The 15,458-nt window shown below is 33.0% G+C and overlaps 1 protein-coding gene and 1 pseudogene across 1 annotated transcript; one reads left to right on the top strand and one right to left on the bottom strand.

Moving 5' to 3' along the window:
• Positions 1–1,731: 1,731 nt before the first annotated feature.
• LOC126705935 (mitogen-activated protein kinase kinase 5-like) lies at positions 1,732–2,993 on the top strand (annotated as a pseudogene).
• A 9,201-nt stretch (positions 2,994–12,194) lies between these two features.
• Positions 12,195–13,288, bottom strand: LOC126705763 (glycine-rich protein 2). Its single transcript, XM_050404954.1, has one exon. It carries the CDS (start codon positions 13,118–13,120, stop codon positions 12,512–12,514), a length of 609 nt encoding a protein of 202 aa, XP_050260911.1. The 5' UTR covers positions 13,121–13,288; the 3' UTR covers positions 12,195–12,511.
• Between the last annotated feature and the right edge of the window lie 2,170 nt (positions 13,289–15,458).

Raw genomic sequence — 15,458 nt, 5'->3', positions numbered from 1 at the left:
AAGGCTGGGATGAAAAGAAGAAAAATATATAATGTAGTGAAGTCCCTCAAAGAAAAGGACGGCAGAATGGTAAGAGGAACAAAAGAAATAAAATCAGACTGGAGGAATCCTTCTTTACGTTCTTATTTCTTTCTGCAAACAGTACACTACATGCATTAGACCTGCTAGTTTCACTGAGGCCAAGTTCTTTAACCCATTCTCTACAAGTATTTATTGTGGGTTGTGCTTTGGGCCAAGGCCTGATCAACAGAAGTTGGGCCAGGAAAATCGTGCAACCACATATATATATATATATATATATATCTTAAAATAAATTATTAAAGACACATATTAATCGAACCATTTTAACATTATGCATTTTAGTTGCTACCAACTTTAATTATAGGGTCATTTTGTAAAAAAAAAAAAAAATTAATGGTATGTTTGGTTGAGTGGATTTTAGGGAAGATGAAAAAAAAAAAATTGGAGAGAAAACATTTTTTATGAGTGTTTGGTTGAAGAGAGGAGAGGAAAAAAAATTGGTAAGATTTAGGTGTTTTCTCTCCTAACCCACCAAAATATTTTCTATCCAAATTGAGGAGAAAAATAGAGAGAACATAAATGGACTGTAGCACCCCTGTGTAGCTGTGCTATTGCTCAACGTTAACTGGGCTTTGCTTCTTTTTTTTCTTTTTCTTTTTCTCTCCTTTTGATAAGCAAACCGGTTTGCTTGGTTTTTTGTTTTTTTTGTTTTTTTTTTTTTTTTTTTTTTAATTTTCTGTTCAACTGCTACTCTTTTTTTAATATTTAATTTCCTTCATTGGTTTTTGTTTTTTTTTAATACTTCTTTCGGTTTTTTTTTTTTTTTTTTTTTTGTCGTGTTCATTCATTTTATTTCATATTTTTTATTTTTTTTGGTTCATGTCTTCTTTCTTTCTTTCTTATTTTATTTTATAATTTGCTACTTTTTAAAATTTAAAAAAAAAAAAAAAAAAAAAAAAAAAAAAAAAAAAACTAGTAGGAATATAAAAGTAAATTTATACAAGCTATATTTTATATCCCTCTACTTTTCCACCCCAAACCAAATACTAAGAGAGAAAACTAAAATATTTTCTTTCCTCTCACTTTTCTATTATTTTTATATTTTCTATCCTCTCACTTTTCTACTCCTCCAATCAAACGGACCCTAATTATAGGGTCATATTAATGAGTACCCTTAGAATAATTGTTAATAAACCATATTAAGAAATTTTTAACTCCACTTTCATAGGAAATATAAACTGTCAGAAAAACTAATTACTTTATCATTTTTTCATAAAATATTTCTAAAATTAGTTCTTAGGGTCCGATTAATGTGTACCCTAAGGGCACACATTAAGTCATCCATTTTTAAAAACATGTTCTCGGAAATTGAAAAAACTGTCAATACTTTTTCAATTCCCGAGAAAATTTTTTCCAAAAAATGAAAATTATTGTGTGCCTTTAAGGCACACATTAGCAAAATCCTAGTCTTAAACCAATGCCTTTTGGGCATTTATTAACATTTATGTTAATTATATTGCATAATAGTTCATATCAGAGAGTCACTTATGAGTAGGGGTGGCAAATGGGCAGGTTGGGTTATAAATAGGTTGGGTGTGTAATTACCCATTTTTTCATTTATAACCCGTTTATATATAAATTAATTATTCATTATCCAACCAACCCATTTAATTAATAACCCGCCCATTTAACCTAATATGACCCAAATAAATAAATAACTTGTTACTAGATTTTTCCATTAAGTTAGCAACTACAAAATTTCTCATAAACCAAACAGGACCCTTGAAAATCGGATTAAAATCTTTTAGCTTTATAACATCATCAACCACTTCATTTTCATTTATTTTCCCAAACTTTCTCACAAACCAAACAGAACTTCTCCTCACCCAGACCAACTCCGCCGCTGCCACGTCATCTTGCGAAGAAACCTCAAATCACAGAAATAGAAATGCGACTCCTCTATGCTTTCACTACTCCCAACTCGAGCGAGCTAATCGAATCGAGAGCAGCATCGGTGGGACCGTGTACCGAGTGATCCACAAGCCCACAGGCAGAGTCTTTGCCCTCAAGGTCATATACGGGAACCACAACGACTCAATCCGCCACCAGATCTACACCGAAATCGAGATCCTCTGCGACATGGACAACCCCAACGTGGTCAAATGCCATGACATGTTCGACCACAATGGTGAAATCCAAGTCCTGCTGGAGTACATGGATCGGGGCTCTTTGGAAGGTATGCACATCGCAAACGAGCGCCAGCTCTCTGATCTAGCCCACCAATTCCTCACTGGATATCAATGGTCTACTTGCACCAGCGGCACATCGTCCATCGTGACATCAAGCCGTCGAACCTCTTGCTCAATACGAGGAACCAAGTCAAGATCGCCGACTTCGAGGTCTTGAGAATCTTGGTGCAGACCATGGACCCATGTAACTCCTTGGTGGGCACCATCGCTTACATGAGTCCTGAGAGGATCAACACCGATTTGAACGATGGGCAGTACAATGCGTACACTGGGGATATATGGAGTTGTGCCACTGCGTGACATGGTGAATTATGATCGATGGCAGCCTGCTGCTGGGTTTGGGATTTCTTTTCTGTTAAAGTGTTTGGGAAAGTGTTTGGTTACTGAGAAAATCTGAGAGAGAGTGAGACTGAGGGCCGAATGTTTGGGTTTAGAAATCTAGAGTTATACTGTTTATTTAGTTTTAGATTTTAGAAGGGTTTAGTGGGTATTAGTGGGTTTATTTAATTTTAAATTTTAGATGGGTTTAGTGGATATTAGTGGATTTATCCATTTAGACCCATCTAATTAAATAACCAAATGGGTCTTTATCCATATAAGTCAAATGCTCAAATGGGTTGGATTAAGACTTATCCAAATAAGGTGGATAATGGGCGGATTCATGGATATGGATAAAAATTGACACCCCTACTTATGAGTCCAAAGGTATGGCCAAATGTTAGCAGAAGCTTGTCCTACAGTTGCTTTGAGTGTTATTACATTTGATTTATGACCCTTATTGTCTTGTAGAAATTCCAAGAGACCAATGGTCATGGATTCAATTCTCATTTCAACAATCTCTAAAACATCAATATATATATATATATATATATAAGCAAAGACCTCATGTGAGAAAGCATAAGGTTTTGCCATGTGGCACACTCTATGAAAAGAATTGAACAAATTTAAAAGTAAAGACTCTTTATTTCCTTTGGTTCAATGTTTCAAGACTATTTTTGTTACATTATTATTCAATGTTTTAAGACTACAATTTGTTTTATTGGGTTCAATGTTTCAAAACTTTTCATCTCTCACACACACAAAAAAACTCTTTGCATTTCCATTCACCCTTTTCATTTCTACTCCTTTATATACACATGTTCATAGCGTTTCATACCATCCCATCTCAAATACGCTTAGACAAAAAACGATGTCATTTACTTTCAACCTTTCAATAACACCTACATAACTCCAACGTTGTAGTATCATTTGATCGTAACCCGTATGAGTAGACTATGACCAAGGAAGGGGGCTTGGGTTTTTTATTCAATGATGGTAGCTTATGGTTTTGATGTTGAAGTCAGATATTGTAAAATTTGTGAAGATTATGATTTGCTTGGAGTCTTTGGGTGTTTGAGATTTTGGTTTGGGAAAATTATAAATGTATTTTTTAAAAACTAAAGAAAAAGAAAAAGAAACATTCTAATTGATTATTTATGAAGTTAGCTTCTTTAAAAAAAAAAAAAAAAATTGTGTTAGAATTCATAATTTGTAGGTTTCTTTGTAAGTTTATTTTACTACTATTTTATCCGGTATGAACCATAATGATAAAAACAAAAATCAATGGTGATTTAAAGGTGTTTTTTGCTTTTTTTTTTTTTTTTTTTAAGGATACGAAAGCCCAACTAAAGACGATTGAATTTTGATAAATGAATGTGTTTTTAGCAAATTTCTCTTTGTTTAATCACGTTCTCTTTATGTTGATACTTACAAATGATTTTCTTAATTTCATTGAGATAATTAATTGGGTGTTTGTGATCAAGGTCTCTAAATTTGGTTGTGAGAATAGAGTGGTTGAGAAAGTGTTTGATAGGTTGCTAAAATTTATGTAATTTTAGGATATAAAATTATTATATACTTTAAATTCTTATTTATAGATTTCAAAATCATTTAATCAGTTTGAAAAATATAATCTATTTTTAACAGTAAATATTATAATATATTATAATCTTACAGTGTTATACATTTTTTTTAAAGAAAATATGAATTAAGAAAATCAAGTTTCAAAATTAACAATATTGTGGGCAAATATAAATATTATACAAAAAAATAAGTATTAAGTATTATATGTAGATTTTAATATACATAAAAATGATTTCAAATAAAATTGTAAAGTAATCCGCGCATCTCGCGAGATATCATCTACTTCTTCTAAATGCTCTCAGCTTTAGTCGCCAGATTGAGGGCACAGGCGTTTAGATCATGAAAATGATATGTCATGAAATAAAGGTCTTAGGTGCAGAAGAGAATATAGCTAAAAGCATCTTTTTTTCACTATACTATATGTTTTTCACGAGACCCATTCTATGATTATGAGAGGTGAGATTATGACAAAAAAGCCAACCAGACAATACCCCTAATAATTAAAGAACAATGGAAAAGGAAGAGGTAGTGACGTAGAGTTTTGAGGGTGTTTCTAAAATGTAGGGTAATAAGGCTGCTATAGAGTTGGATAAAATGTTGTGAGGGAATCTAATATAAATCTGCCATACTTCAAAGGCTTGTTGTAGCTAGACAGTCACAAGATTGTCCATAACTCCAAATTAATTATGAGAAGCCCCTATACAACTTTTGTAAGAGCATGCGAACTAAAGAAAGGAAAGGGGAAAAATACAAATAAAGTCTGTTATCTTTTCAGTTAAAAGTCCATTTCCTGTCTCGTATATGGTTCCTTGAATCCTTGGTCTTTATACTCTAGACAAAAAATATAATGATACCAGCATGGGAGACATGCTTGTAGGTCCAAAATGAAAAATTTTAGCACATTTCTAATATTTGAGAGACTGAAAATCTTGCTACACACTCGTTATTGTAGTTAGGGCTGCAAATGAATCAAACTGTTCATAAACAGTTAGAGTTTGACTCAATAAAAAACTTGTTTATATTTGTTTGTTTATATACAAGTCAAACTTGAGCCTTAATATTAAGCTTCTTTAATAAACGAGTTTAGCCCAAGTAAAATATATATAAATATATATATATATATATATATATATTTAATGAATAATGAGGCTTGATGAATAAAATAAATAAATAAATAAAAACAACTGGTCAAGCTAGCTTAGATTAGTTTATGGGCTTTATAATAAGTTTGATATGGGCTTGAACAATTAATGCATATCTTACTAAGCCTTTAATTAATTGGGCGTTGGGACCACTTGTATTGGATCTCAATGTCAAGAGCTTGATAATGTTGGTTATTATTACACAAATAATTTACTTTTGTGAATAAAATCAACAAACAATATATGCACAAATCTGTGTGTGAATGTATAAGAGAAATAAAGTAAAACTTACAAATCAAATGAATGCAGAATTGTTGATACAAAACTAATCAAAGCTAGTGTTTGACACTATGTCCTTAAGACAGATTTCACCGCTCTTGCTATCCTGTGATGCTTTAAGCCTCTCAAACATTTGTTTCCTAAGATACAATGATCAACAACACATAGAAGAAACACTACAATCTCCATGAACAACAAACAGAACTGTCTCTCTCTCTCTCTCTCTCTCTCTCTCTCTCTCTCTCTCTCTCTCTCTCTCTCTCTCTCTCTCTCTCTCTCTCTCTCTCTCTCTCTCTCTTTGAAAACTCTTATAAATGAATGAAAAAACTAACTTTCTAAAATGAAATGAGGGATGCCTTTTTATAGGCACACTAGCACCTTCGGAATAGATGCAATTGTAAATAGACATATTGTTACAAACTCGCACTATTTCAGAAAATGTGCAATAACCAATAGACATATTGGTTCGGAATTTAGTACAGTGCACACAAACAAAAACATTGAAATAAGCCCAACCCACTTTGGCCGGCACTTACGGAATCAATTTCTCATTCATACCTTAATGGTTTTGGGTAAGTGTCCATGATACGATAAACCATTTTTTAATAGATAATGAGCTCGAGTTTGAACTTGATGGTGAGCTCGAGCTTAGTTTGAATAATGAATCAAGCCAAACCAAGATCAAGTTCAAACATTGTTTGTAGGCATGATTGAACATTTGTTGTTGAGCCGAACTTGAACATTCAACACTTGACAAAACACGGCTCATTTACAACCCTAAATTATTATTTGCACACTACCTTTGAAATTAACTCAATTCCAGTCCATGTGGTAGTCTGTGCACGGCGAGTGTGTAATAAGAAATGTGGAATGATCATTACTCTTTTAAAATTATTATATAATAATACAATTGTTAAGCACAAAAGAATTTTAGTATAGACAAAGTTTGGCTCCAATCTCGTTTGGAGCTATATTTTCAAATGTATTATGTAGCAAATTGTGATACCATTCATCTATATTATTAGAAGGCCAAACTTTTTAGTTTTAATTTATCTAAGAAATTTTACATGAAGTAAGGGCAACAAGTTTTCAAAAATTAGTTTGGTTCAGGTGACCTTTGAGTTTGATTATGAATGACAATGTTTCAGTTCGTACATATCATTTGGCTTGACTTGCCTTAAATGGTTACCTAAAACACCATTTTGTACCATTAGATAACTTTAGTGCTCTGTTTCCATGGTCTCCAGTGAACACAAGTCATCTCCAATCGTAATTGTTCCATAATAATAATATATTAAAATTTTGTTATATAATTACCCTCTTACACATATTCATCACTTGTTCATTTCATTATTTGAATTAAATATAAGTGGTACCTAGTACTAGATCTGTTTAAATTTTAGATAATATACAACAAATAAAATCTTTTATGTTCTTATAATTCTATAGCTACAAGTCTACAACAATAGAAGAAAATGATTAAAATCTTAGTTCTCCCCGTAATAGAAATGAGGTAATATCACTGAATTACAAGACTTTTTAATAGATAAAATTTTGTTATCGTTTGTTTCAACTTTCAACAACAGTCTAACGTGAGCACAAGTCCTCTGAAAATGATTTGTTGATTTGTTCTATAATAAATAAACCTGACTTGTGGGTGACATAATCTAGAACAAGATGATTTAAATTTGAACCTGGTGAATTTTAGGGGATGAAAGTTCATGTCCCTGTTACAATTTTTTGAAGATAAAGATAAGCCCAACAACCAGCTGAATTTGAATGTGCAAGCATAAACACATCACTAAAGGAAATTGGATGAAGATAAACTGCACCAAACAAGGAATTTGAACCAACACTGGTTCGTCAATAAATCAAAATCACTATAAAAAATCATAGCCAAACAAGGCCTTATAGAGCAGCCCAGTAGTGAATTATTATCATTATCGTAATTATTTATTTTGGATGTAGCTTAAATTTCTTTCGTTTAGGACAAATTTCAACAGGTAAGGACTCTGGTTGGGGTGCATCATCCTGACCCAATCCTTCGTGCACTCCAATTTTGGTACCTGGTCACTAGTTAGAAGACCATAAAAATTCGAAAAAAAAAGAGAGTAAATGACACCAGATTATATATAGATTAGGATCCAAGAGCCTTTAATCACAATTAATTGGCATTTTTTGGTATTTCTAAAAACAACATCAATGATACAAATACCCAACCATTGAATTATAAGATAAAAAAAAAAAGATTAGGAATTTTTAATTTAAGTGTAGGCTTATTAAAATCTCATCCATCCATTGTAAATGGTTTTTCTTTTTTTACTTAAAAAATGGTATTTATAAGTTTATTATTAAAAAAAAAAAGGTATTTATAAGTTTATTATTTAAAAGTTTCCCAATCTTTTGTTTCTTGTGCTTGTAATATTTCAGATTCTACATGGCATGCTGACTAGCCATGGTTAGTATAATCACTAAGCAGCCCTGTAGTTAACTAGTTCTTCATGCAAAATCCCAGATCAACCCTCTAGACAATTGGTTCTTTTTAGGGTAGATTTTCTTTCGGTCCCTGTACATGTGTTTATAGGACCGAAACAAAAATGAAGCCCAGCCCTCAAAAGGGCTGCAAAGTGTTGGGTTCTAGGCTCAAAACTCAGGCCTTTATTGGAAGACACTTAAGCCGAGTGTGTTTGTGTATTGGGTTGAGGTTGGATTGGTCGTTTTTTAGGAAAAAAGATTTATTGAGGGAGTAGATTTGGAAATGGGAAATCTGACGACCAGATAAGATCAGAATAAAAGGAAGGAATATTTGGGGGGAAGTTGGAAATGAGCTGTATCATGATTTTTTACAAGTATGACCCCTTCAACAGCACTGTATCAAGGACAAAACTTCATGAAATTGTTTTACCATTTATGGATAAAATCTTATAAATCATTCAAGAAAAATGTTACACCAATAAGATTAAAAGGTACACAAAATTCCAACCCTAGGAGTACCATATCTATTTCGCAATTTATGGTTACAGATATATTGGGAAATGATATTTTATTTTTCTTATTAATGTGTAAGTCATACATCTTAATAAAGAAAAAAAAAATTCTAATTAGTTCAACTAGTGCAATAATCTCTTTTAGCGTCAAATAAGAGATCTGTTAGCTCAATTGGTATAATATCTTGTAGTGTCAAATGAAATAAGAGATCTGAGATTTGAACTCTTCCTACAACAAAAACAAATTGGTGTGTTGGCCTATTAATAAAAAATAATTGTTACAAAGCAAACCCCATAGGTTGAAAGTCTATAGTATCTATAAGAAAATTTTAAAAAAACAAACAAACAAACAAAAACCCCTAAATATGATAGAAATGAAAAACATAATATGATGAATGAATATATATATATGGGACAAAAACCAAAGTATGATGAATGAATATATATGTCAATATATATTTAAAGCCAATTAGAACTAAACAATATGTTTTGTATTATTAATCTATACTATTTATAAGAAGATCCCCCTTTGAATTGGACTTTTATGTGGTTCAAAAATACCCCTAAACTTTACGGAAAAAACTTGAAGACAACTCGGTAAAAATATATTTCTAACTCCACTTAAAATGCCTATAAAATAAGACACTATCCTACTAATCCATGTCTTCAAAATAAACTTACTTAATTTTTTTTTTTTAAATAATAAATAAAATTATGACACTAGAAAAAAAAAAAAAAAAAAAAAAAAAAAAAAAAAAAAACCTCATCGCACGCGCAAAGTGCATGTGATGGGGCTAGTTTATATACAAGAGAGTTGAATCTTATCTTGGTGATTTTAAAAAACCTCAACTCACTATCCAACCAAAAATTGTCACCACTATTATAATAGCCATACCCACAAGACTCGCACGAAAAATGAATATCAAATTCATGTGGGTAAAGTTTGAAAAATGAATATCATATTCATGTGAGTAAAGTTTGGAGAGTTAGGTTGGTTGATGCACAAAGCCAAACTAGTAATATACATTCAAAATATTGTACAAAATTAAACCCAAAATCCTCTCTAAACTATAGTTAATCTTAAGCAAAAATAAAATGAAGCTAATTCTATTTTATTTTTTTATTTATTATTATTAACTTAATAATTACAATAGAAGATAAGAAATTTAAAACTCTAAACATCTTTGTAATGACATTTTGTATTTCTCTTTCAATATGCATTTCCAATTTTCCATGTCATCAACCAACAATCAACTTAGAGCATTCACATTGGGAATGTCATATGCCATATGTAAGGAAAATTTAGCATAAAAACCCAAAACCCCCAAACATCCGGACTTGTAAAAGCCAACTATTGCAAAAGAAAATATTAATATTTTATCTAAATATCAATTTTCTCTCTCATTCACACGTCTCTCATCTCTATCTCTTCATAGCTGAAGCTTCACCAGACTGCAACCCATAGCACAACCAACCTAGCACCACAGATCAAACGGCAACCCACGACACAAGCACAACCAACCACCAAACCACCGCTGTAGCTAGACACTGAACCACCATCGCTACCCAACAACCCAAGCAAAAAAAACCTAGCACCACAACCACGACCCATGGCCCGTGGCCACACCGACGATGACACCCAGAACCCACGGCCAAACCAACGGTGACACCCACGACCCATGGCCAAACCGACGATGACACCATCGAGCACGACCAAACCCACAAATCTGACCCCCATAACCAACAAAAACCCACTGGAGCACAACCAACAAAAACCCATATCACGAATTCACAATCCACGACCCACGATCCACAACTGGAGAACAAACCCACGATCTTACAGACGCACAAACCGAAGCACAATCAAACCTAGATAACACACACACAGAGAGAGAGAGAGAGAGGAAGGAATAAAAAATGAGATAGGACAAATAAAAAAATGTTTTTTTATGTTTGCCTTCTTGCTTTAGGACTTAAAAAAATAATATTTTAATAAAATTGTAAAATAATAGAGTTTTGGAATGTTAGAAATATTGTAAATTGATATGGTATAGTTGATAAAATAGTTTTTTGAGATGGTAAATTATGATAAGATAGGAATTCGAGATATGAATACTCTTATGATAGTAAGGGTAGCAACAATGCTCCTCTAGGCTCTAGCTTTGAGGATGACCCAAAAAAAAAAAAATTATAAGAATTAGTGATGTGTAGCGCCCCACGCGACTCGTGCATTTAGTGGACCCCTATAGGGAGTTACCATCCGAACTAATGAGTCTAACGGTGACGACAGAAGAGCGCATGAGATAATAGGATTAGTTGCAAGATATAGGGCAGTATAGCGTGGAGCAATGATTGAGTTTTCAACCAATACTAAACTATGATTAGTAAACCCTTCAACAAGGTCTCTTCGTTTCTAGAGATCATTTTGCACTATAAATGATATTTATGAAAGATAAACGGACCGAATGGTGGAAGGAATCAATTTCAAAATCAAGATTTAACTTTTCACAAATCTTAAATAGATAAATATAACCATATTATTTAAAATTTCATTGCCCCTAATTAAGAATTGACAATTTTTAAAAATCATTAGACAGCATTGCACCATACTAGATTAAAAATTATTCCTCTTTTTTTATATATATATATGCTGAATAAAAAAGGTCTCTGTTGTGGGCTTATAAAGCCCATGTCACATGACAACAATAGATAATATCGCGTGTACTACAAAAAAAAAAAAAAAAAAAAAAATACACATTATTCTGATATTCCTGTATTTCAAACATGAATGGAAAGAAATCTAAATATAAAAAGCAATGCTTTCTTCACAAGTGCACAACATGTTTTCACAATTTGATAAAAAAGACAGATAATTTCTGGTACATCATGATTCACCACTGATGTCACCTTTATCTTGTAAAAAAAAAAAAAATTGTATCCCTATATATTCATATTCCTAACGAGGGGACCCCCTTTTTCACATTTTCTCACTACCCATTATGTATTTTTTCTAGGAACCTCATGTTGACCTCAAATCAAACTAAATACTATTTTACTCTAAAAGAAAACGAACACCATTAGATATACTAATATTCGTTAATAACTATGCTCTTTCTGCGTTGAAAATCAACTAGAACATATTCAATTTCAATTATAAACGAACATTACAATTTTTCTCATATACCTAATTCCCATTATTATTATTAATTATACTTTGCTTAAGCTACACAAACCCATCAATCTTCAAAAGGGCCAGAACATATTCAACTACAATTATAAACGAACATCACAAATTTCTTTTTCCATGTACCAAAATTCCTATCATCATTATTATATACCGTGCCAAGCAACATTAAAACCCATCAATCTTCAAAAAGAGCACCAAGCACAAAGCAAAGTGTACCCATCTCTCTAATAATTCGATGCCTTTAGTGTGTTCTATGGCCCAATAATCTAACCCTTTACCTAAAGAAGTACAGGCATAGCCATTACACTTTGCTGAACTTTGTCCCCAAAAGCAAGCCATCATGAATGACCCAATTGTACCAAAACATCAAATAGTAGATTCAACATTCAACAACAATGAGAACTGAAGAACCAAAAAAACCCACAAATTTAGTCTAATAAAGCCGGCATGTATTCATATAATGTGTGTATAGAAACTTGAAAATGAGCATTCTAAACTCACACTAACCATACCACTGATAATATCAAAAACACAACATTAAGCAAAGCATCCATATTTCAAAAAGCCAAAATTAACCAGCAATACCCAAATACTTCTTAAATCCTAAATGGACCTAATCCAAAATCCAAGCAAACGAACATTACAAAGTCCCATTAAAACGACAAACATAGACCCCAAAACGACACTGCTTTTTTTTGCCTTTTTCTTTTTTTTTCAAAACCACCCCCATACAGTTGAATGAAATCAACGATTACTGCTGTTAGGACACTCCCTAGCGAAATGCCCAGTTCCACCGCAGTTGTAGCAACCGCCACCACCGCCGCCGCCGCCTCCGCCGCTGTTTCCTCCTCCAGACTGATAACAATCCCTAGCAAAGTGACCGCTCTCCCCACACTTGTAACAACTCCCTCCTCCACCGCCACCGCCTCCGTACCCACCGCCACCACCGCCATAGCTGCCTCCTCCGTAACCACCACCACCGTAGCCGCCGCCTCCGTAACCTCCACCGCCACCGCCACGTCCGCCTCCAGATCTCCCACCGCCTCCATATCCACCTCCACCGCGAGAGCTTCTCCCGCCTCCTCCTCCTCCAGCTCCACCGCCGCCTCCGCCACGCGAGCCCTGGACCGGACCCTCGTTGGGACCGGTGACGTCGACGGCCTTGGTGCGGCCGTCGTTTCCAGACTCGATCTGGTACTCGACGGTCTCACCCTCGCCGAGGCTGCGGAAACCGTCGGATCTGATGGAGGATTGGTGGACGAAGAGGTCCTCGCCGCCGTCGTTGGGGGTTATGAAACCGAACCCCTTCTGGTCATTGAACCACTTCACCGTTCCGCTCAGCCTCTCACCCATTGCTTAGATCTTTTCTTTGCTTGCTTTTTCTCTCTCTGTGTGTGTTTCTCTCACAAAAGAAGAGAAAACCCTAACAAACCCAAATCGCCTTTTTCTCTCTCTCTCTCTATATGTGAGGGAGTGAGTTTGACTGAGTCTTTGGCGTGATGGGGAGTAGGGCGAGAGTATATATATCCAAAGGTGTGTAGAGAGACGTGTTTGGCAGTAGGGCATGTGATAAAATCTGACGGACCAGCTGGATTTTATATTAACCGTTTTTTTCTCTTTTTTTCTAAATTGTTTTTTTTTGCCAAAATTCAAAATTGATCATTTAAGTTTCAATTTTTGTCATTTCAGTTTTTTTTATTTTAATTTTGTTATTTTAGTCCTTTATATAGTCATCTGTTACCCTTCCGTTAGTTGTTGCTGTTTACTAACCAAAACGATGTCATTTTAGGGTCTTTTTTTTTTAATTTTGTAATTTAAAGAAAATGTAAAACTATTATTACAAAAAATAAAATAAGAAATAAGGGGAACAAAACACAAAAGCCAACCCCACCCCACCGATACCCTCGCTCGCTAATTTCTAAGAAAACGCAATTAAGGAGCTAAAAAGGGAGAAAGAAAGAAAGGGAAAGTGAAAGAGTGAGAGATCAAGAGGGGGAAAGGGTTATTCTCTTCTGATGGATAGCAATTGTAGTTTAGTATTCAATTTAAAAGCCTTTTGACAGGTAATAAATTCTTGTGCTCAAGTATAGAAGATGCCAGATTCATGTGATATTTCATGTGTCATACTTCTAATTGTCAAACTCTAGATTATAACTTCAGGATATACTAAGTAGATAATGATGAAGACAACTACTTGTTTATGAAGTTATAGAACTCACCAAGCAATCCTTATTCAAAGAAGTCTTGCTAGATGAGAAGTCCAAGAATCATTCACTGTGAATTTAAGCTATCCTTGAAATTGAGGAATACTCTGAATTGTAACACCAAGCTATGGTCTTTCATTCAAGAGAATCAATCAGACCTAAGCTACGGTACCCTGCCTCGCCATCTCCCTCTCCCTTTCCCCCTTTTTCTTTCTCATCCAGCCCCTTAATTGTTTTCTCAAAAATCGGTAAGGCAAGGTATCAGTGGGTTGGGGTTGGGTTTTGTGTTTTGTTTTTAGCAGGGAACGACATTGTTTCCTTTCTTTTTATTTTTATTTTTTGTAATAACAGTTTTACATTTTCTTTTAATTACCAAAAAATAAAAATAAATAGCCTAAAACGACGTCATTTTGGTTAATAAATGGCAACAACTAACAAAAGGGTAACAGAGTACTTAAGACAAAATTTGAAACTTAGAAGACTGAAATGACAAAAGTTGAAACTTAGAAGATCAGTTTTGGATTTTTGCCTTATTTTTCTATTATTTATTTATTTTTTTTTAGAACCTTCGTTATTCATTTTCGTTATTACGAACCATAAGATAGAAAATAAAAATAATAAAATCATTGATTAATTAGTCTCGTCACATGTGCTTTAGAGAGTTTTTTTTTTTTTTTTTTTTTTTTTTTTTTTTTTTTTTATGTTAAAATTTCTTACTCTATCTTAATATGGGCATATTTGTTTGGCAATGAAGTTTATAATTACCAAAATAGAAAAAAAGTGTGATGATAACTAACACAAAAAAAAAAAAAAAAAAAAAGTAAAATAGGATTAAAGTCAATTTTTTTATATGTGTGGGTGTGTTGTGATTGACCAAAAAAAAATGAAATTTATTATTAATAAATAATTTTAAATTTCAAATATTTTTATTTGTATTTTTATATTATAATGAAATTAGTTTGAATTAAGTTAAATAAAATTATTCTTCTCAAAAAAAAAAAAGAGTTAAATAAAATTAGATATAATTTTTTTTTTTACTTTTTTTTCTCACAGTAGAATTGATTGTAGTTGGGTTTGACAGGAGAATCTAGGGCTATAAATTTTTTTTGACGACTTTGCTACAATTTTGATGTGTCAGGTTATGAGTGAGTGGTGGAGAAAAAATGGTAAATCTATATAAAAGTAGCTATGCACAGTCTGCCACATCAAAGTTGTGACAAAAATAGTTAGGTCTAAAACAACTTGTTTACCAAACATAAAAAAGCAAAGTTGTAACCAAAAAAAGTTATGGTCTATAACAACTTGTTTACCAAACATGTACAAGGATAAAAAATATTAAAAAAAAAAATGAAATTAGCTATTTACAATTTGTTACATCAAAATTGTGACAAAAAAAATTAAGGTCTAGAATAACTTGTTTACCAAATATGTACAAGGAAATTGTGACAAAAAAAAAAAAAAAAATCCTCTCTATATCAATTCGTTTA

This window comes from Quercus robur, chromosome 11 (assembly GCF_932294415.1).
Source record: "Quercus robur chromosome 11, dhQueRobu3.1, whole genome shotgun sequence".
NCBI lineage: Eukaryota > Viridiplantae > Streptophyta > Magnoliopsida > Fagales > Fagaceae > Quercus > Quercus robur.
The sequence above is the reverse complement of the archived record's forward strand: the minus strand, read 5'-3'. Positions and strand labels throughout refer to the sequence as shown.